This window comes from Copadichromis virginalis, linkage group LG22 (assembly GCF_057382275.1).
Source record: "Copadichromis virginalis isolate Kocher_CV1m ecotype Utaka linkage group LG22, C_Virginalis_male_GT1.1, whole genome shotgun sequence".
In the NCBI taxonomy this organism is placed as follows: Eukaryota; Metazoa; Chordata; class Actinopteri; order Cichliformes; family Cichlidae; genus Copadichromis; species Copadichromis virginalis.
Window position 1 is genome coordinate 19,493,823 of NC_140638.1, and position 20,261 is coordinate 19,514,083.

Consider the following 20,261-nt stretch of genomic DNA (forward strand, 5'->3'; position numbering starts at 1 on the left):
TGAACTAAATGACAGCTTGAATAGAGGAAAGACCTGTACAACAGCCCTCCTTGTAGCTGTGAAAGCCTGAGATCCCTATCAGGGAAATGGGACCCTTTTCAGTTCCGGATGAGGGCACATCACCCTCACAGAGAGAGGTGTCAATTGGTTTCAAATGGGGAGACGGAAAGGAAAAGTAAAGAGCAAGAGGAATAAAGGATATTGGCAAGTTACCAAGCCGTGCAGGTGTCTGCCTAAAAAACAGGCTGCACTAGCGCTTTGCACACTCTAGGCAAGTGTGGTCCAGCCTGAGCAGGAACCAGGAACTATGAGAAAACAAACCAAGCTCATAATAGCGAGAGCACAGAGGGAAGGGCTGTTGGTGCATGTATCTGTGTGGATTACACAGTCCCTTTGTACAGTGGGGCGCATAGATCCTTTCGGCATTCCTGTGAACATCACAGTGGTTTCTCATTTGCTCTTTTGGGGGGTCAGACACTACATGGCATCACGATCAAACCAAAAAGCAATACCTACAGTCTTTTTGCCTCATGTATTCTGACATCAATCCACTGAACAGACTTTATTGCATGCTTTGGAGTTTTTGATCTCCATGCAATTCTCGTTGCATCAAAATTACAAACCTGTAAGCCTGCTATTAAATTCAATTAACTCTTTAAAGAAGATTAAAAGTTGCAGTTGCTGCTGTGGTAAAACACCAGCTCATGTTATTTTTTTCTCTTGCATTATGTCTGCTATGTCTTCATGATATGCAAACAGTGACACTCTTTACATCTGGATAGAAGGTTCATTCATTCAGATGATGTTATCAGCTCATAAACGTACTACAAACGTGGCAGGAGTTTCTAAGTGGGTGTAGCGTTTTGTAAAATGACTGTTTTTAGAAAGCAGCGACACATGAGCCAAACATTTTGGGCTCTTATAAAGTCATGGTAAAATGACGAAGTGCTTCAGATCATTGTTTTCAAGTGCAGGTCGAGTGTTTATCTCGAAAGGTATCGGAGTTTTTGCACAAATTAAAGTTTAGACAAACTCACGTCAGATTGTTTTCACATTGTACAGAGTCAGGATATAACGTTTATAGTCATCACTCCAAAGTTACATACAAAGACAGTCACATACAAAGTTTAAAGTTATTAAAAACCTGTGGGGGTTTCAGTTGTAGACAGAGCCAAATGAATAGCTAACAGGCTAGCATGAAGTACTTCGTCAATTTAACTGGAGACGTTGCTAACAACACCGGAAGTACCAACTACAACCCCACCCCACCCCCCGCGATTTTGTATGAGGAAGTTAATATGACGAAATGTCAAGACGTAAAAATCTATTGTAGACAACACACATAAGTACAAACCATGGGGTACCGTATAGCTTAAACGAACAATTACGTGTGTTATTCATTGAATAATTTAGGTTATTGAAAAAAATTCACATTGACGTTTATGTAACGTACATTAATGGTTAATGATACCATATATAAACATATACTTCTGTACATATAAAGATGTTTTTTAATGTTTTATTCCTATGTATACTTATTGTTAAACTCCTGTCATTGTTGGACTTTTATTTTGAAAGGTTACGACGGAACCGCTGTAGTTTTTCAGTTTGTCTTGACAGAGGTCAGAAACCCAGTGTGGAGGAAAGGATGTGGGTATGCTGACATCTGCAAGCCAGAGGTTTGAGTGTGAGAAGACCGCAGCCAGGCTGACAGACAACGGCCTCAACTCTCGAAGTAACTCCGAGACATGTAACTTGTTGCGAAGGTAAACTCAACACAAGCTAACCTCGTCTTTCTTCACAGAAATGCTCTCCCAGCTACAATGTGTCGTCAAGTTCAAAGTACAGTTTGTCTGTTGACGATGTCGATAAAATCTATTTGCGCTCCTCACTCGTTTAGCAGTAATTAAACTTAAAAAACTTTGGCACCACAACTAATGTGGACTTTCTTTGAAAGTAGGAAGAGGTTGTCATTTAGCCTCTAGTAGCTGCTAATTCAAGTGGAGGCTTTGTAGAAAGTTGAGGTTATTCTTCCCACACAAACATTCACATACACACGCGCGCGCGCTGCTGCTGCTGTGCTATGCGTGTGTTTAATGCGACCTTCATCCAGGGGGGGTCAGCGGAGGCTTTTGCTCTCTCTGCTGACTGTACGACTAGTTAGGAGCCAAACACTGATTTAGTTTGACAGATCCGGAGACCTGTTGCTGAACTTGCGTGTTACGACTGCAGCTTTCGAGACAGGCGCTCTCTCCACTGCTATTTCTCTTTTCCTCAAAGCTCCCCTTTCTTCATAAATACAAATTAAGATAAAAGTTTGATCATCAGCTAGGCCGTGGGGAGAGAGATGGCAGTGTTAGGGGTTTACTCGAGATTTACTTTTGCTTTCATTTGGAGCACCTATCAGCTTTAATAAAGCGAGGAGGGGAAGCGTTGTTTTAAAGTGTGTTTCAAGTGTGTTTGGGTTTGTTTGTGTGTCAGAGACAACAGTTAAATTAAGCCTGCCATCATCACTCATCCCACCCAGGCTCCTTTCTGTCAGTACCATATACACAGAGTGCAGCTGAGAGCTGCTTGTGTTGCTCCGATGAGTCAGTGATCCCTGTCTTCTTAAAATGAAATAGAGCCAGTCGGTTGGTGGGGAAGAGTTGCTTTGCTTTGTCAAGCATTGTTTGTGTAACCTGTTCAGCTAGTGCCTCTTGGATATTACACCATTTACAGCTATTTGTCGTTTCTGGACTGGTTGACAAGGAAATGAAGCGTGCAATGTATGCAGTACATAGTGTTCATTCCAGGCTGACCGTGGAGAGAAGTCGGGGCTTCATGACATCAGAATTTTAAGTGACTCTAACATAGAGTCTTATTTTATCAGCTATTGACCCATCCTTTCACTGCTCTCTGGGTGGGACATGCAGCAGAAAATGCACCCCAGGAAACCAATGTTATCCCTCGTCTCCCTTCTTTTTGTGTGTTTTTGTTTCATGACCAAAAAGCAGGTCAGGATTAACGTTGCATCTTAGCCCTCTGCCCCCATCCTGCTTGATCCAAGCAGCTGCCCTGGGTAAGGCTATCAGATTCAGAGAGAGTGGAAGGTGTGATGGACTGCTAATAAAAGGGGGTTTTGTTTGCAGGCGTCTCCATTTTGAAACCTCAGGAGTCCAGAGTTCTCTGGCCACAGCCCAGACTGGAGTGAAAAGGCTGCGCTGCTGCCTTGAAGGACTCCCATTGGCAATTGAGTTTCTTTTTTACTCTGCACTGCGGATGCGTGCACTCTTTGATTTTTCTATTTGCTTTTAAAGCGTTTCCTCAAAGGCCATTTTAAGCCAAGCTTTTCTCATAATTTGCATTTTTCTTCTGGTAAAAGTTGGAAATAACCATCATTAGCCTGTTCTGTGAGGAGGGAGAAGCCCTGCTGTGGTGTGTGGGACTGTGTATGTATGTGTGTGTGTGAATCATTATTGCCACTAAGCCTGTCTGACATTAGCTGGCACTACGGCAAATGGCACCCTGCTCTAATATTAATGCAACACAATTATGTGATTACATCCAGATCAGTGTCAACATAGCTAAGTGGTCTGTTTTTACCACAGGCTTCTTCTAGCTTTTGGCAGGCTAAGCCAATGCAAATGTCAAAACTGCTGTCTTTATGTACCGATAAACCCGGGAAAATCCTGTTTTTCAAAAAAGCCAAAAAATAATTTTTTTTTTCCTATTCCAATTGTTTGTTTGTTTTTTTTAATGTTTTTTAAGGTTTCTTCCAATCAGCCTTGAATTTGGCCGAGTGGAAGAGAACACAAGTCTTAAAATGAGAAATCCTTCAAAAGACCAGGTTCTTAAAAAATCAAGTCTTTTAAAAGGTTTCCTAGTTAACAATGAATTAAACCCAAATCTAAACAAAAGGCATGCTTAAACCTGGCTGTTTGACCACTGTCTTTAAATATGTGTTTTCTGCTTTGCTGCAAATATGTGTCATATAGGTTTAGGGTATTCAAAAATGAAAAGGAAGGAAAATTATAAAAGGTGAAAGTTTAAAAGACTTGATATAACTTTTGGATTTAGGGGGAAAAAATCTGACTGTATATGAGGCACAGATGTGAGAAACATTTCCGGTAAGACTCAGTGCGATTCACTGGGAATAAAACAGCTCAGTTTTAATTAATTTTATCAGGCTGACATATCTCTCGTTGGAGTGCATCACAGACTTAATTTATTCAGCACATTGCCGTGTGAGCCATAATTTAGCCTCTTCCATCTTTGCAATTTGTATTTAATGAGCATCTTAATGTGGCCCTGAGCATGCAAGCATATTTATGATGTCGGCGTTGATTACCGCTGGTCTGGTCAATGGGAGCGATGTCCTCAGGGCACTTGTGCATTTAGAGGCAGATACGATCTTTTGTGGATGTAAGTGTTTAGATTAAGAACTTGGGTTCTTACTTGATTAAGCCTTATCTAATGGGAGAGCTTTGTTGAGATGAGTTCCGATAGTCTGCTCCTGTCAGCGGTGTTTCTCAGCCGCCTCCTTTTGTGGTTTGCTTTAAAATGTGACATAAAATGTGTGTGATTATAAACTTTTGTCTATTTCTTTCTTTCCTCCAGAGGCTTGTGTCCTGTAAGGGCACCTTGAAGCTCAGCCTGTCACTGTCCTTCCTTGGTGGTTCCTGTCATGAGGGGGCGTGTTTCTCGAAAGCTGGGCTTGCTGGCCAAGGCTGGTTTCCTCCTGTGGGTGCTGTGGCTTGGCTATCTGCTGTTGGAGCGCTCCTCTTTCCCTTTCTCTTCCTCTGTGGAGGATGAGGTTAAAGACCAAAATCTTAAGGAACGACAGCTGGTCTCAGAGGAGAGTGGGAATGATGAGCAGCTGGCTAGGCCTCTGTACATTAAACCACCACCAGACAACAATGCACCAGGGGAGTGGGGCCGGACCACACACCTCAACCTGAGCCCTGAAGAAAAGAAGCAGGAGCAGGACAGTGTGGAGCACTACGCCATCAATATTTATGTCAGCGACAAGATCTCCCTTCATCGGCACATCCAGGACCACAGGATGAAAGAGTGAGTACAGAAAAAACAAGAATAATCCATTAGTTACTTACTGAGTGATGGCATCTGACAACCAGTCGAAAGAAAACTCACTTAAATTGCTTTGTTTTTTTAATGCTTTCTATTTTCCTTGCTAATACATGAGGCCTTGAATATTGCCTGGAGCATCTTCAGTGCTACAACGGTTACAAATTACTCAGTAGAGATTAAGTTGAACTCTTTACTGGAATCACGTTTTCACTGACAGTTAGAGACAAGCATGAAGGCTCGTGTGATCCAGTGCAGGGCTTGGTGAAGTTGTTGTAAGAGGCTTTTTGGCTGAATTGATTCATTTCATCCTCGGTTGTTGTCAGCAGCTCAAATACACCGTGTGATGTCTTTTATTAGCAGTTTCTCCTTCGGCCCTTTGGCCTTTTGTCTCTTCGCTTACTGCCTCTCATGCTAATGAAACCCAGATGTTGCATCAGCATCAACTTGGCGAGAACCGTCATTCGATTGTGTAAAGGCCGTGTGTTTATTTTAAATGCCCTGGAGTATATTTGTAAAGCATTATAGATTATTTCTAGCATCAAATTTGCAATCACAGCTAAATACAATTGTTCTATTTATGCTCATTGAACACCCCAAGCTAAATGTTATTTAAACTGGAGCTGGAAAAATGAGTCTCCTGGGTCACCTAGGTGTAACTGGAGTAACCCTTGTCACCACTGCGACACACACACACACAAAGATGCTCTCGCCGGGTGGAGGAAAATGTCTCAGTGGCTGAAAGTAACTCCTTGTAACGATGGGTGACGTGGGCCTAGCAGTGGCAGAGGGACATTTGACGAGTGCAGATGTGACACAGGATGCAGCAGTGCTCTGGGTGTTTTCTGTATGAACATATTATAGATTTTTATGCACTTGTTTTGTTGTTATGTCAGCTGATATACTTCCGCTGCTTGTCAGATAACATGCCGTAGGACTAAATTATGGCCACGACTGGCTGTTATTACACTCAGTAAGATCTGAGAACAGTAAATTCTCATTCTTCTTGTCAGACTGCTCCAGATGCGCTAGTCTTTTTGTTTGGCTTTAGGGCTTGTAAATCTGTAAGCAAATGGGTCATGTCCTCCCAGGTTTATTAATTTTGAAGTGGTGTATATGTTTGTTGTAGTTCTGCACCTAGTCCATTACTATTTTCCCGTTTCCTCCAGCAGGTGTTTTTTTTTTTTTTTTTTTTTTTTTTTTTTTTAGCGGATTAGCTTTAGGCTCTCTTGAGATGAAACTGCAGCACTATAAACACAGTGCTTCTGAGGGGAGGGCGAAGTAGCTCATTTGATTTGTTGTGTCCAACTCACTTCCAGCAATGTCATATTTGTAAATTGGAACTCTGGCTACAAAACTGCTAAAAATCTGTGCCAATTTTGTGCTTTCACAGTCTTGAGCTTACAGAAACATTTTACCCTTTTTGTTTTTCGTGTTTCTCCTGACTTTCTGTGTCATATTTTGCTCTCTCTTTGTCCAGTTTCCAGCTTTTGATTTGGTCCCAATTTTTTCTTTCTTTTTTTTTCACCCCCCCCTCCCAGAGCGCTGCTGTGGTATGTTGCTCATTGGTGTAATACGCTCCCTACCCCCATCCATATTTCTGCTTCTCTTTATTGTTTTAATGAGTGCCATCTGGATTAGGACCAGAAGCCTCCTCCTGCCACACTTGTCGCTGAGCCTGCTCTGGCCATATGAAAAATAATTTCATGCCCGTATGAGTTCATTTACAGTGCTGTTGTGTCTCCATGAAAATACAGTAAACTAAAGCTTGTGTCAACTCTGTCTCTCCCTCCACCCACACAAACACACTTGCATGCCTCAGATGCCGAAGTAAGAAGTTTGACTACCGACATTTACCTACCACCTCTGTGATCATAGCCTTCTACAACGAGGCCTGGTCCACCCTGCTGAGGACCATTCACAGCGTGCTGGAAGCCACGCCTGCCGTCCTCTTGAAAGAGATCATCCTCGTCGATGACTTCAGTGACCGAGGTTTGTAAGCGTGTGTAATTTTGTCTCTGTACAAGTAAAATGTTGTCATACGAGCTGTGCAACAAAGATGACTGACAGCTCGGCCTAGTTTAGTAAACCAGTTGAACCAAACCTCATTTGTGTGCCGCTTTGATTTTGGCACAGTGACAAAGTACAAAAGACGATTCAAGAAGGAGCCTGCTATATATAGAAATAAAGATGCTGTCTATAGTGGGATGAATAGTGAATGCCTTTGAATAGAGCAATTAGAAAAAAAACAGTCCTCTGAAACAAGTCCTGACACATTTCCTGTCCTGAAAATATTCCCAGAGCAGATAAATCTGCTCAGGAAGGATAAGAAATTTAAAACTTGGCCAGGTAATTAAATTAAAAAAAAAAGTTGTGTTTAAAATTGTGATTGTGTGGGTTTTTTCCAGTAAATTTTGTTATTTTGTCATTTTAAGAACAAAGCAATATAAATCTTTAGCCAGCATCTTTATAAGCAAGTCGGGAACTTAAGCAGGAACATTTGGACCTCAGGAACAGCACAACAGTAGCAAAACAGTCTACACTCTGCATCTGCCCCCTGGCTTTTGAGGTGCTTTCAGTCACATCTTGCAGTTTTCATCAGTAAATGGATCGTCTGCTGACTTGTGCTGACTCTAAGAATGATACTACTACACCTCAGAAACTGGATATAGGAGGTGCTTGATGTCTGTCTGTCTTAATGGAATTAGTATTTGGTCACAGCAAGTCTAGTCTGTGCGGATCAGAGACATTACACCATAAAGATGACCTCAGTGAGCACTGAGTTGCAGTGACATCATTTCCTTTCCTCCAGCCACTCTGACCAATTGGAATGTTAGACATGCCACTCCTAAACCAGACAGCCGGCTGCTGGAGGAGTGACAGCTTTCCCCTTTAAAGCTGGCTAAACCGGATCTAGAATATCAAGTTTTAGTGTTGACGTGTGTTTAAAACTGCATGAATCACCTACCTACTACTATTTTTGATACCAGCGTTGCCTCAATAAACATGATAAATGTGCAATAAAACAGAGTGCTGGTATTTCCCAAATCATCAGGGACTAGTATGCAGTTCTGTAGGTAATGACGCATGGTGAGCAGCCAATAAAACACAAATGAAGGAGTAATAAGTTGGTGACAAGATGATTGTTTTGTGTCAAGAGCTGATGAACATTTCACTTCATAATCCATAAATATAGAAGTACCTGTGTGTCTGTCCACTTGTTTTAATACTAAATCATTTGATATCATGATTTCTTTGTGTTTGCATTACAAAAATAGGCTACCTGAAATCCAAGCTAGCCGACTACATCAGTGATCTGCAACGTGTGCGTCTTATCCGCACCAACAAAAGGGAGGGGCTGGTTCGTGCACGTCTCATTGGCGCCACCTATGCCACCGGTGACGTGCTGACATTTCTTGACTGCCACTGTGAGTGTGTTCCTGGCTGGATTGAGCCTCTGTTGGAAAGGTGCCTAAATACATTTTTAACAACCTTATCCGAAAAAGGAAGAAATTGTTTTTAAGCTTTAAGACTCACATTGAATCAACTTTTCTTCCCCCCTTCTTTTCATTTTTTCCTGCCACCCTCCTTTCTGCCTGTTATGGTCTCTTAGGATTTCTGAGAATGCGAGTACCATCGTGTGCCCTGTGATCGACACCATCGACTGGAACACGTTTGAGTTTTACATGCAAACAGATGAGCCAATGATCGGAGGATTTGACTGGAGACTCACCTTTCAGTGGCACTCTGTCCCTGAAATGGAACGCAAGAGGCGCAAGTCTCGCATCGACCCCATCAGGTAACAGTATGGTACTTTCCAAGGCCTACTGTCATGAGAGATCACTTTATCAGCTTGACACATGTCAGTGAAGAGATCCCCCAAAGAAAAAGCATCGTGGCTGTTTTTTTTAAAGGAGGATTTCATTTACTCAAGATTAACATGCAACACTGAATGGCCAGAGTAATATGAAACTAGATAGACCACTGTTAAGTGAGGTAACAGAGACTGTTTTAACTTTAATGAGACCAGTAGTGTTTGTATTCATAGTTATTCCCCAAATGCCCATTTTGAGTCAGGAGAAATCCTCACTGTGTGATTGATCTTTAAAACACTGGGAAATCCATTATGCTTCCTGCTACCTTATCATTTTCTCATAGCCTCAGTTAATCAACTTGTCTATATTCTCGTCCTCCCATCTCTTTGCTGCATTTGGCACCACTGACACAACATTTTAATACAGGTAAAAAAACACTGATATTAAATTAGCCTCACCAGGACAGTTTAGTTTGTATTCATCAGTTTCCAGTTTGTCTTACATGCGCAATTTCCTAAACAGTTGCTAAAACAGTTGAATAAAAGTTAAAAGTCTGCAATTACAAAAATTACAAAAGTCCTGTCATTATCCAGAAACTTATGGACTTAATTATAGCTTTTTTTAACTTCTAAGTTGGACTATTTACACTTGTTAATATCAAGATGTCGCAGCAGTTCTCTTATAAGCTTTCAGATAATCAGAATAAAGCATAAGAAATGATATATCTCCCAAATTATCTTAATGTCATTGGCTTCCTCATTGGTATACTCCTCACACATAAAGCCTTTAATAAACCAAAACCCCACCATATCTTAAGGACAGTGGTACCGTTTTATCCCAGTAGAGCACTCTGCTGCCAGAGGGCAGGTTCACTTGTGGTTCTTAGAGCCTTCGACTATAAACCTCTTTCCTGGGGAACCAGCTCCCTATTTAATTCAGAGACTGGCACTAGCTCCACTTTTAAGGTGTTTTGAACCTTATAGTTTGCTAGGAAACCCTAAACCATCCATATGTCAGTCTCTGCAAGTATGCATGGATTTGGTTGGAACTGATTGGATTCATTGAGTGAAAGGTTACATACCGATGTTCACTTGTATGACACTGTTACAGTTCAGTAACGTTGTATCTTCTGTTCCATAATTTGTTATTTTTCTCCCTGTCATCTTTTTTTCTGTCCCTTTCTGTAATTTTTGTTTCACCCCAACTGCTCAAGGTAAATGGCTGCCCTCCTTAAGCCTGTTTCAGCCAGACATTTCTTCCTGTTGAAGGAAGTTTGTTTTTTTTTTTCTCCCCACTATCGTCAACTACTTGCGCAGAGGGAATCGCTGAGTTTTTCTGTGTAACGGGATTGAACATGGCCATGATAAAAATGATCTTGTTTTTCTTGTATTCTCACAGGTCTCCTACTATGGCCGGGGGATTATTTGCTGTTAGCAAGGCCTACTTTGAGTATCTGGGCACGTATGACATGGGCATGGATGTGTGGGGAGGAGAAAACCTGGAGCTCTCTTTCAGGGTGAGTTAATTTTCCATCACTCAGAATCACAGTGAAGTGTCTGCTTAGCCCCCACAGGGCCACTTAATCGATATTAGACCTGAGTGGTTCTTTTAAAACATTTTGCGAAAGACTCACTAATCTGAGTTGCTTTGTTACCAGATCCAGACAAACCATATCTTTACTCAGCTTTTTTTTACTGCGATAGAGAGCAGAGAGAAAGATCATTAAATTTAGTTGGAAAATGTTTATCCTGTGCCCGCTGGTACGTAGTTGGCGTGAGTCAGTGTCAGATCACAGTCAGTCAGGGTATGTGAAACTGCAGCCTTATATTGGCTGATACCTTGTTGTGATGTTGGTGTCACTTTTCACTTGCTGGCGTCAATCAAGCTGGCACAGATTTTAAGCAGGAGCATGCAAGATTAGGAATGTAAATTGTGTGTGTATGATTTATAGTGTGTATTTGTCTGCATTGTGAAGAAGAATGGGCTGTTCAGCTGAGTGATATGTTATGCATGTGGAAACAAAAATGCCTCTCACCGGGACTTTTTCCCATACATAATTTATGTTTAGTGAATTGGTTTCTAGGTCTCTTTTTTTTGGAGTGTTGAAAAATAGTGGTGCGGCGTAAAATGCTTTCTGAATTAAGATGGAAAGGACTGTCTTGCATTAGCTGTTTGCCTATGGACTTATGATAATGGCTTTGCCTTGTGTAGGAGGCGGTAGAGTGGGTCATTTACTAATCACAAGGTCAGTATTTTGATCTCTGGCACCTCCAACCTGCATGTCAAATTATCTTTAGGTAAGAAACTGAACCCCAATGCGGAGTGCGAGTGTGGGAATTAAAAAAGCACTTAGGTGAATGTGTGGGTAAATGTAAATAGGACTTGTGTAGAAAAGCACTAAATCAATACCAGACCATTTCTTTAAGGATGTTAATCTTTTGTTCGATCAATGGTGAACGATCCAGCCATTAATGTAAGGTAAAAAGATATTGTCTGTGTAGGTTCTAGTATAAATGCAGTTGTATGACTCACAAAAGTATGTGTTGAACCTTTGTGGTAAGATTGATAAAGCAGTTTCTTCATTCAGATAATACCTGTAGTAGATCTTGTTTTGTAATCTTTGCTTAAAAGGAACATCAAGACAAGGTGGACCGATACACATAAAGTTAAACAGAATCATGTGGCGACCAACAGCTTACAGATACAGCACATGCCCAGTGCACCAACCTTACACCAACTAACAGCAGCAACTGTGCGGCTTACCACCACCTCTGTTTTTTCCCCATGACCTGTCTCTCTCAAGCTGTTCCTATAATATAAGGACTTAAAAATAATGTTAAGAAGCTGAATCACCATTTTGGTAATATTTGATACAAAACTGTGCACAGTGTTATTGTCAAAACACACCACAATAGACTTGTTTCACAGCAGCCATTGGACAAAATGTAGTAGTCAAACACAGTTGTTACTACTGCAGTCATGACGGTTCTGATCTGTTTCAGTGCTGAGCCCTCATTAAGGCGATTAGTAACAGCTGTCTTTGCCCATGATTTCATGTCAGAATGGCTGCTGGGAAAAAGATCCATTGTGGATGATGCAGTCTAAAAAAGAAAAAACTTACACAGGTGTCAAAGGCCGAGATTGAAGATGGTTGAGGTCCATTAGGTCAAATGTACAGGAAATAGGTGGCCCAAGTGTTAGTAATCCCCCAACCCTCCCCTGTCCCACATGTGAAGGGTCTCCATGTGGTCTATAATCGTTTACCAGCAGTGAGGTGAAGCTGGTAATGTTTTTACTTTGTGAGTTTTTGCAAAATGTTGTTTTGGAAAAATCTTCAGCAGTGGAAACAACCTTCACAGGCACCTTTGATAAATCTTTATATGTCTGCCTGTGGACAGGTATTTCCGTTTCCCATTACTCAAATTTTACATTCTCGACTCCTTTTCCTTGCATCTTAATCCTTCCCACTAAAGATGTGAGGAAGAAAGGACACGAGGATCAAGGAGCTGAGGCAACAGGTGTTTTAACAATATGAGACATCCTTGCCTTGGAGCCTCATTTTAACTCAATGTCAGTTTAATCCAAGATGTGGCAAAGCTGGGTCGTAAATTGTTTTGTTATAGCCCAACCGCTGCTGCATTTTTATGACTGCAGGTGTAACAGTGTTCATGATGTTTTATGTTACCGGCTACTTTTGATTAAATTTGCAATATGGCTCATTTTAATCACACATAAGAAGTGAAGGGCAGACTGTTTGATCATCCGCTGAAAGAAATGTATGAATAAAAAAAGACTGGTTGTTTAAAAGTGTCCTCTTCCTACTATTGTTTACATATTCTACCTGAGTAGCGTGGGGTTTTTTTATACATTGAAGGTAAAAATACTCTAGCAAAGAAAACACTTGTGCATTCTTGATTATAGCTCCTCCAGCAACCCTCCTCTCTTGTCTGTCTTCCTTCCTTCCCTGTAGGAATTGAGGCGTCCTTCAACAAGGCATACTGAGATTAATTTCCAGGTCGCAGGCAGGACGATGAAGGGCAGAGAAGACATAAATTAGGGAAAAGACAAAAGTAACACAAGCATGCAAAGCATGCAGTCGCCTGACATGTGTGTAAGGCTGAGTTCGAAGATAGGTGTGATAACCCATGAATACTGAGAACATGTGTTACTGGTGGGGCACACATCTCACACCCATCTATGGTTTAAGTACTAGATAAAGATACTTGCATGAGAGAGAGAAATACGTTACAAAATAAAAACAATTAGAGGCATCAGGTGAGAGGGACACTTGCTCCGTCGCACTTTACTTTTAGCCCACTTTACACATTGTTTGTGCTTGGGCTGCTCAGCAGCCATCTTTGTACTTGACCTTAATTTTCCTGACAAACACAATCCTGGAAACGTGATTGTGTTTGTTTTTTTACTCGTGTTGTGAACACGTTAACATATTGAAGAAACTTCACTTGAAATGAGGTAACATTAACATTTGAGATCTGTGGACTCCACTAAAGAGTTTGTTTTAATATTTGTATTTTTTTTTATTTCTTAATTGTTGTTGTGACACAGTTGTTATCTAGAAAGGTGATATATAAATACATTTTACTTTACTTAATTGCATATCTGCCACCCTTAGGTGTGGCAGTGTGGGGGCAGCCTGGAGATTCATCCCTGCTCGCACGTGGGACATGTGTTCCCTAAAAAAGCCCCTTACGCGCGGCCCAACTTCCTCCAGAATACTGTCCGAGCTGCAGAGGTCTGGATGGACTCTTACAAAAAGCACTTCTACAACAGGAACCCTCCAGCCAGAAAGGTAAGACACTTTGCGTGTTTCATGCACTGATATGTTGTCACACTATCCAGCACCATGTGTAGACAGTAAATTGAATAGTTATTTTTGGTGTCAGATTTAGATGATTCATCTAACTGCCCCCTGTAGGTGTGGATATAAGATCAGTATCTGACTGAGTGGGTTAGGTGTATTGAGGTACTGAGGCTGTTCACATGTGTGTGTATGGTGTGAGTGCTGTGCCTCTCAGGTTCTGAGTATTGGGCACCATCAAAGATTCATGTATCTCAGTTTCAACTATCTGAAAAAAGTGCATTATTAATGTCAGGGATCTTTGATCAAACAATAAATTACCTGGTCAGGGGAGATTGAACACAGCACAGACCAAGATCATCAGCTCCAAGTCTATTACGTTGCTGTCATAATTTGTCATGCAGCTATAGAGCGATAGACGTGTGACTAGTTTGATTAATGAGTTATATAATTTTCATTGAATACATTTAATCATGTTGATATTCCAACTTTTCTTTACACTTTTCTAAAGAAAGAATAGCTGTTATAAATGTGTTTTTTTATAAGGAATTATTGTTTTATGTTGTTTTTTTGTTCATTTATTTTAAATATTTTTTTCTTGTTAATTTTGAGATTGGGAGCACAATGCAGTAAGGATCACAAAGAAAAAGTACTCGATAGATCAGAAATCTTATGATTGAATTAGTTTAGTGTGTGTGTGTGTGTGTGTGTGTGTGTGTGTGTGTGTGTGTGTGTGTGTGTGTGTGTGTGTGTGTGTGTGTGTGTGTGTGTGTGTGTGTGTGTGTGTTAGGCGGTCTTGTTATAATCCATCCTCAAACATGCCAAAGGAACTCTAGACTCCTAGGGTAGACTTCACGCCTTAGCAAACACAGCTATTTAAAACATGCTGTTGGCAATAATCTGCTAGTTGGCTTCCTGAGATTCTTATTTGAACTCGATTTTTGGAGTTACAGGAGCCGGATTCACCTCTCAAATCCAGGATGTAAATATTTGCTTTAAAAGTCTAACTGTGTCCTTTATGAAAACACCCATCAATTGTGTTGTCAAAAATCTTATGTAAATTGTATGTACAAAAGTAATGGGCCCTGAGAATCGGTTTAACTCACAAGGTTGAGCAGACATGTACTGTAAGGCTAATAAAGCCTAAAAATGCTCCAAATTTGCTTATAAAATAATGCTCTGCTGAGCTCCAAACACCCTCTGGCATTAACATCTACAGAAAAACTGCACAAGGAACTTCATTGCATGGTTTCCAGTAGTTCCTGTAGGTGTAATGTGTTAGTGACCCAGTAGTTTTGTCCATACAGTGTATATTTAAAGAAAAGTGTGCATGCTCTAATGATTAAAATGTAGCTGCAATGTATAAATAAAGCGATACTGTCCATAAATGTACATTCTTAATAAACTCTCCTAAATCTAACCAGCTTTTTCACCCACAGCAGTGACTCATGCATTGTGTGGTTGCTTCACAGGAGAAATATGGGAATATTTCAGAACGGCTACTTTTGAGGGAGAAGCTGAAATGCAACAGCTTTGAGTGGTATCTGAAGAACATCTATCCTGAACTACATGTACCCGAGGACAGGGAGGGCTGGCACGGGGCTGTAAGTGTCTCCTTTTCAGATGCTGTGTCTGAATTCTGTTATTGATCCTGTTAGTGCAAGATTAATTATTTAGTTTTTGGACTGATGGCAGATCTTGTTGTGATTTATAAAAGACAGCAATGCGGCTGTGTCTTCATTCATCATTCAAGTGTGAAACAAAAGTATTCGGGTGAGACGTGATATGAGAAAACTCCGTTGAAAGTGGGAAGGCTTTGAAATCCATTTGACTGGGCTCAAGACCTTTCTAATTCAGACATCTGGTGAAGTCTCCTGTTATAAAATGCTTTACAGAAAAATTGCTCTTGGCTCAGTGTTGGATTTTAAAACAATTACATTTTAGCCACAGCAATGTCTCTGTTTTTTTCTGAAGCGAAAAAGAAAATTCCCTCAAAGATTTCTTCTTTAGTTATAATGTCCAAAAATCCACCACCTGTCCACGTCGACACACATTTCCCAGTGACAGCTGTGAAGTCAAATGCTACAGCGAGGGCATCGTCCAAAGTCTCAAATGTTCTGCTGTCAGAACTGTCTAAAATTTGCATGCACACCCACACTACAGGTACACGGTGACAAAACCTGAAAGAACGGCATTACTCAGACAAAGAAAAATTTACATTTTCTTATGAAACTGGGCGAAAGTAAGTTTTATTTCATATTGATTAATATATGTGTACTGATGTGGAAAATAAGCAAAATGGCAAAGGTTCAATTTGTTTTCGCTTCCTGGTGATATACCGTCATTTAATGATTTAATCAGATGACTGAATCCACCATCTTCAGGGCTGTTGCATCCTACGTGGCCTTAAAGTCTAACCTGCCAGCAAAGAATAAATCCAAGAAAATAAGAGTCCTCACAGGAATCGATATACAGTGCCGCATTTCACTTGTTATTAATATTTACTGCTCTCTTCCTGCCAGGTGCGTAGCTCAGGAATACATTCAGAGTGCCTTGACTACAACGCTCCAGAGCACAGTCCCACAGGTTCCCAGATTTCTCTTTTCGGCTGCCACGGCCAAGGAGGCAACCAGGTACGTCAGGCATTTCAGTGTTTATTCTTTCTTGACACAATCCCACAGCTTCTCGTGGCCCCCGTGGGAGATATATCTTGAAATGTCAAGACTTTCTGCTAACCCCTAAAACAAGCTGCCACAGTTGATTCACACCAGAAAATTACTCTCTGCTGGTGTGTCCAACATGACTTGAATGTAATGAATGGAAAGCTGAATGTGGTATTGCATCCACAGATAGCTGGAAAAAAAGGTGCACATGAATCACAGGCGCTTTTTTTTTTTTTCTTTTTTTTTTTTCCAATTCCAGTAACGGCTGGTTTAGAAGGCACCAGATTATTTATCTACGAGGATGTATATTTAATGTTGGAGTCAGACAATAGGCAGAACTTCTTTCTGTGGATCTTCAACCTGGCTGTTATCTCTGATTACCCCATTGATGCACCTCATCAGGTGTCCTCAGTCACAAAAAGCGCCATGTGTGACTGAAAATCAATGTTTGAATGGCTTCTCGGTGAAACAAAAACCTGAGGGCCCTTCACCACCTCCCTCCTGCCCCTTTCCCTGGCCCACATAAGAACCACGTTCCATTTAAAAGATACATGAGCCTCATGGGCAGAATGAATGGCACAGCCTGGATAAATAAGTTTGAAGCCAGAGACAGTGGACCCCGAGTAAGTCTTTTGTTAGAAACGACCATAACGGGGCCCCAGTGCAACTGAAAGATGTATGAGATGTGAAGAAAAGGATGGGGAAGTATAAAGATTGATTACCTGACCCTCCGCTTAACGGGTAGCACAGGGAGCATTGCATCTTTTGTCCCACTGGACCAGGTTGTTGAAATGACACCAGAGGGGAAGAGTCGGGTTTGTGCTCATGTCTGCTTGATTGAAAGGGCCAAGGCCCCGTCTTTGCTCATGAGATCCCTCGACACACTCGCCGACGCATCATATAGTGCATTTATAGCCGTGGCGCAACAGCAGAGTAAAACATCCTGTAATCCTAGTGGGTAAGAAAAAAAATACCAAACTGCACTAATTGGCTTTCTAAACAAAAGACAGATGTAGCTGAAGAAAGAAGAAGGAAAAGTTTTAATCTCTTAGTCTCTGCTTCTTTTCAGAGAAATGTGTGAATACAAGCTTGTGTCAAAGAAATACATTTTAACTGTAAATGGAGAAAAAATGGCCAAATAACTGTCTCTTTCTCTCTCCAGTACTTTGAATACACATCTCAAAAGGAGATCCGTTTCAACTCTGTGACAGAGCTGTGTGCCGAAGTACTGGAAGGACAGACCTCCATCGGAATGAGGCACTGCCCTCGTGATGAGGAAGTCAGACCTCCCAGTCTCATCTGGGAGTTCAAAGAGGTAAGGGATTCATGAATGTGTGTGCCACAGGTTCACATTTTCCTGTAAACTGACTCCACGCTTTCAACTTCCAACCTTTCAGGACAGGACCATCTATCATCCACACTCAGACATGTGCGTGACAGCCTACCGCACAACGACGGGCCGCACGGATGCCCAGATGAGGCGCTGCGTCCCAGGGGACAAAACCCAGCAGTGGAAGTTTGAGTGGTAGTGGGAGGAAGCTAGATAGTAGCAGGGAACCTTAAGTGGCCTTCCGTGACCACAGTGCAAATACTGTAGCGGAGGTATGACCCCCGCTGCTCCCATTTCTGTTACTTTTCAAGTCTGCACTGAATGGAAATGGGGGGAAAAAAAGAAAAAAAAGAGGTGTTGGAGAAAGTCACTTTAAGCCAATGACTCACCCAGTCCAGTGCTTTTAAACCTTTGTGAATACCTACAGAGGTGAGGTCTTTTTTTAAAGAACACCAGCTGAATTTAAGACTTTTTTTGTTGTTGTTGTTTTCATCCAAGTGCCTCTACAGCCAGAGTGGAGTACACAGCACACCTGAAGTGTCATTGCCGTCTCGGGGTTTTGCAACAACTTGAAAGCAGCGAGATGTGTAGCACACGAAGCAGTGCCTTCAAAGAGATTAAAGCCAGTTTCTTGATCGGAAACATGATCGGAAAATCACCATGCACTATAGAATAATGCCTTAAAGTGCAATTAATATTGATTATTTTTATTATGTCCTCATATTTGTTTTTAAAAAAATTGTGAAAAAACAGGCTGCTGGAAAACAATGGATTAGGAATGTAAGGTCAGCAGCATTTTGCCCCAAACCTGCTGCTTCCTAACGTGCTCCATCATGTGAGAGGAAGGAGCTGTGGTCATACTAGACTGCCTCTCAATTCTAGCTTTTGTCTATGGAGCTAGTTTCGTGGTAGAATACCTTCTGAATGAGATTGGAAGTATTTATTAAAGTGTATTTTGCCTCAGATGGTTTATCAAGTTGACACGGATGTTGTGATCTATTCTCCCCTGTTGTGTTAAATTAAGAATACCCTCTAAACCCATCTGTCACTTTGCTTTTGAGAACCTGTCATCCCTCACAAACCCGTGCGTGCCGAAATGAAATGTGCCAGCGTATTTATTTAGAGCTTTTTCAATTCTATAAAACTACAAACAACACTCACTAGAGCCTGTTTTTTGTTTAGTCACAAGAATCCTTAAAGGGAGCAGCTCTGTGCCAGTTCTCTTAAGAGTCTTGTGTGTAAGCTGTACTTGAAACTACATCAAAAACACTCCTGTTAGGCTTTCTTTTCTTCTTTTTTTCCACTCAAGACCACATTAGTGTTTCTACTGGGATCAAAGGACCAAGAGATTCAGTGAAACTGTTGGTAAAATGACTGGTGAATAGCATTTTTTTTGCTATTCATTCCCACTGAATTACATTTGGTCTCAATGGCAGTTTGAATTTATGAATATGTGATATTCAAACTAGTTGATAAATTGTGAGATGACTCCTTTTGTGTGTTAGCTTTGTAAATAATGCTTGGTTAAAGGGACCAGTAAAAACTACTGATGAGGCAAAAGGGAAGTTGATTACTTGATATGAAGAAGAGGTTGGACTGTTGGGGATGGGGAAGGATTTTTCTAAATAAAATGACTGCTGGGATGATTGAAAGAATAAAAGACTAACCACAAACACACATGCCTTTTGTTTTACTCGCCTGCACAAACAGCGCATTGCACAGTTAAACTGTCAGGAATGAGGAAGAAGTTTTTTTGTTATATGAAATGCCAGGTGTAGCAAAAGGAGAAAAGTGTGAGCTGCTGCAGCTATACTAGGTGTGAATGTGTACTTTTTATTTTTGTTGTTGTTGTCATGGTATAAGCGACAACATGCATTTCACATTTGAACAACCAAAGACTGAAAAGCTGCTATTGCAATCTGCTGCCTGCAATCCACACAGCTCACCCCTGCACTCACGGACTGCAGCATTCATAATAATTTGGCACCACCTACTGGTAGCAAATCAGTACTGACCGCTAATGGCAGGCGACAGAGAAGGATCTTGATTGCCAACTGTGGAAACAAAACCAAAATGATATTAAATGTTCTGGCTAATATCTAGTTTACTTTTCACTCCCCCCCTCCCTGTCTCTGGGCTCACAAATGTACACAAGCAACAATATGTGGTTTGCTCTCTCCGTTCTCAATTCATGTTTCAGTAAATCTAGAAATATTATGTGAGAATGTCATCTTTCATAGTTTGGGTGATACAATATTCATTGGTTACCTGGGTTGTTTTAGTGGTTTTCAGATATTTTCTACCATGCCCTAATTCAGAATAGAGAAAAAGTCGATGCCTACACCCAATATTTTCTATTAGTTATTAATAGAAACTGATCCAGGTTGAATTTTATCAAAGGAAAGGCCAGCAAGATGCCATCGGCAAACTTTGTTGTTCTATTTTTTTTCTATAAAAATCTTATTCACTCAGCCAGGTTTGCCTCCTGGAGTGACCTTTTGCCCCACAGCATAGAACCACTGCATTATATTTTCACTAAAAAAAAATCTATTGGTACTGTATGTATG

At 41.0% G+C, this 20,261-nt stretch overlaps 1 protein-coding gene across 1 annotated transcript; it reads left to right on the top strand.

Moving 5' to 3' along the window:
* Positions 1-1,581: 1,581 nt before the first annotated feature.
* On the top strand, positions 1,582-19,371 carry galnt4 (polypeptide N-acetylgalactosaminyltransferase 4). Its single transcript, XM_085445934.1, has 11 exons — positions 1,582-1,766; positions 4,600-5,052; positions 6,890-7,059; positions 8,346-8,535; positions 8,681-8,866; positions 10,281-10,398; positions 13,516-13,692; positions 15,174-15,305; positions 16,224-16,334; positions 17,527-17,679; positions 17,762-19,371. The coding sequence occupies exons 2-11, from the start codon at positions 4,667-4,669 to the stop codon at positions 17,891-17,893; spliced, it is 1,755 nt and encodes a 584-aa protein (XP_085302060.1). The 5' UTR covers positions 1,582-1,766; positions 4,600-4,666; the 3' UTR covers positions 17,894-19,371.
* Positions 19,372-20,261: the final 890 nt, after the last annotated feature.

Excerpts from the sequence above, each read along its gene's own strand:
- galnt4 (XM_085445934.1), top strand. The coding sequence starts at position 4,667 with ATGAGGGGGCGTGTTTCTCGAAAGCTGGGCTTGCTGGCCAAGGCTGGT. Across the intron at positions 5,053-6,889 it reads CAGGACCACAGGATGAAAGA|ATGCCGAAGTAAGAAGTTTG; the intron begins GTGAGTACAGAA and ends TGCATGCCTCAG. Across the intron at positions 13,693-15,173 it reads GGAACCCTCCAGCCAGAAAG|GAGAAATATGGGAATATTTC; the intron begins GTAAGACACTTT and ends GTTGCTTCACAG.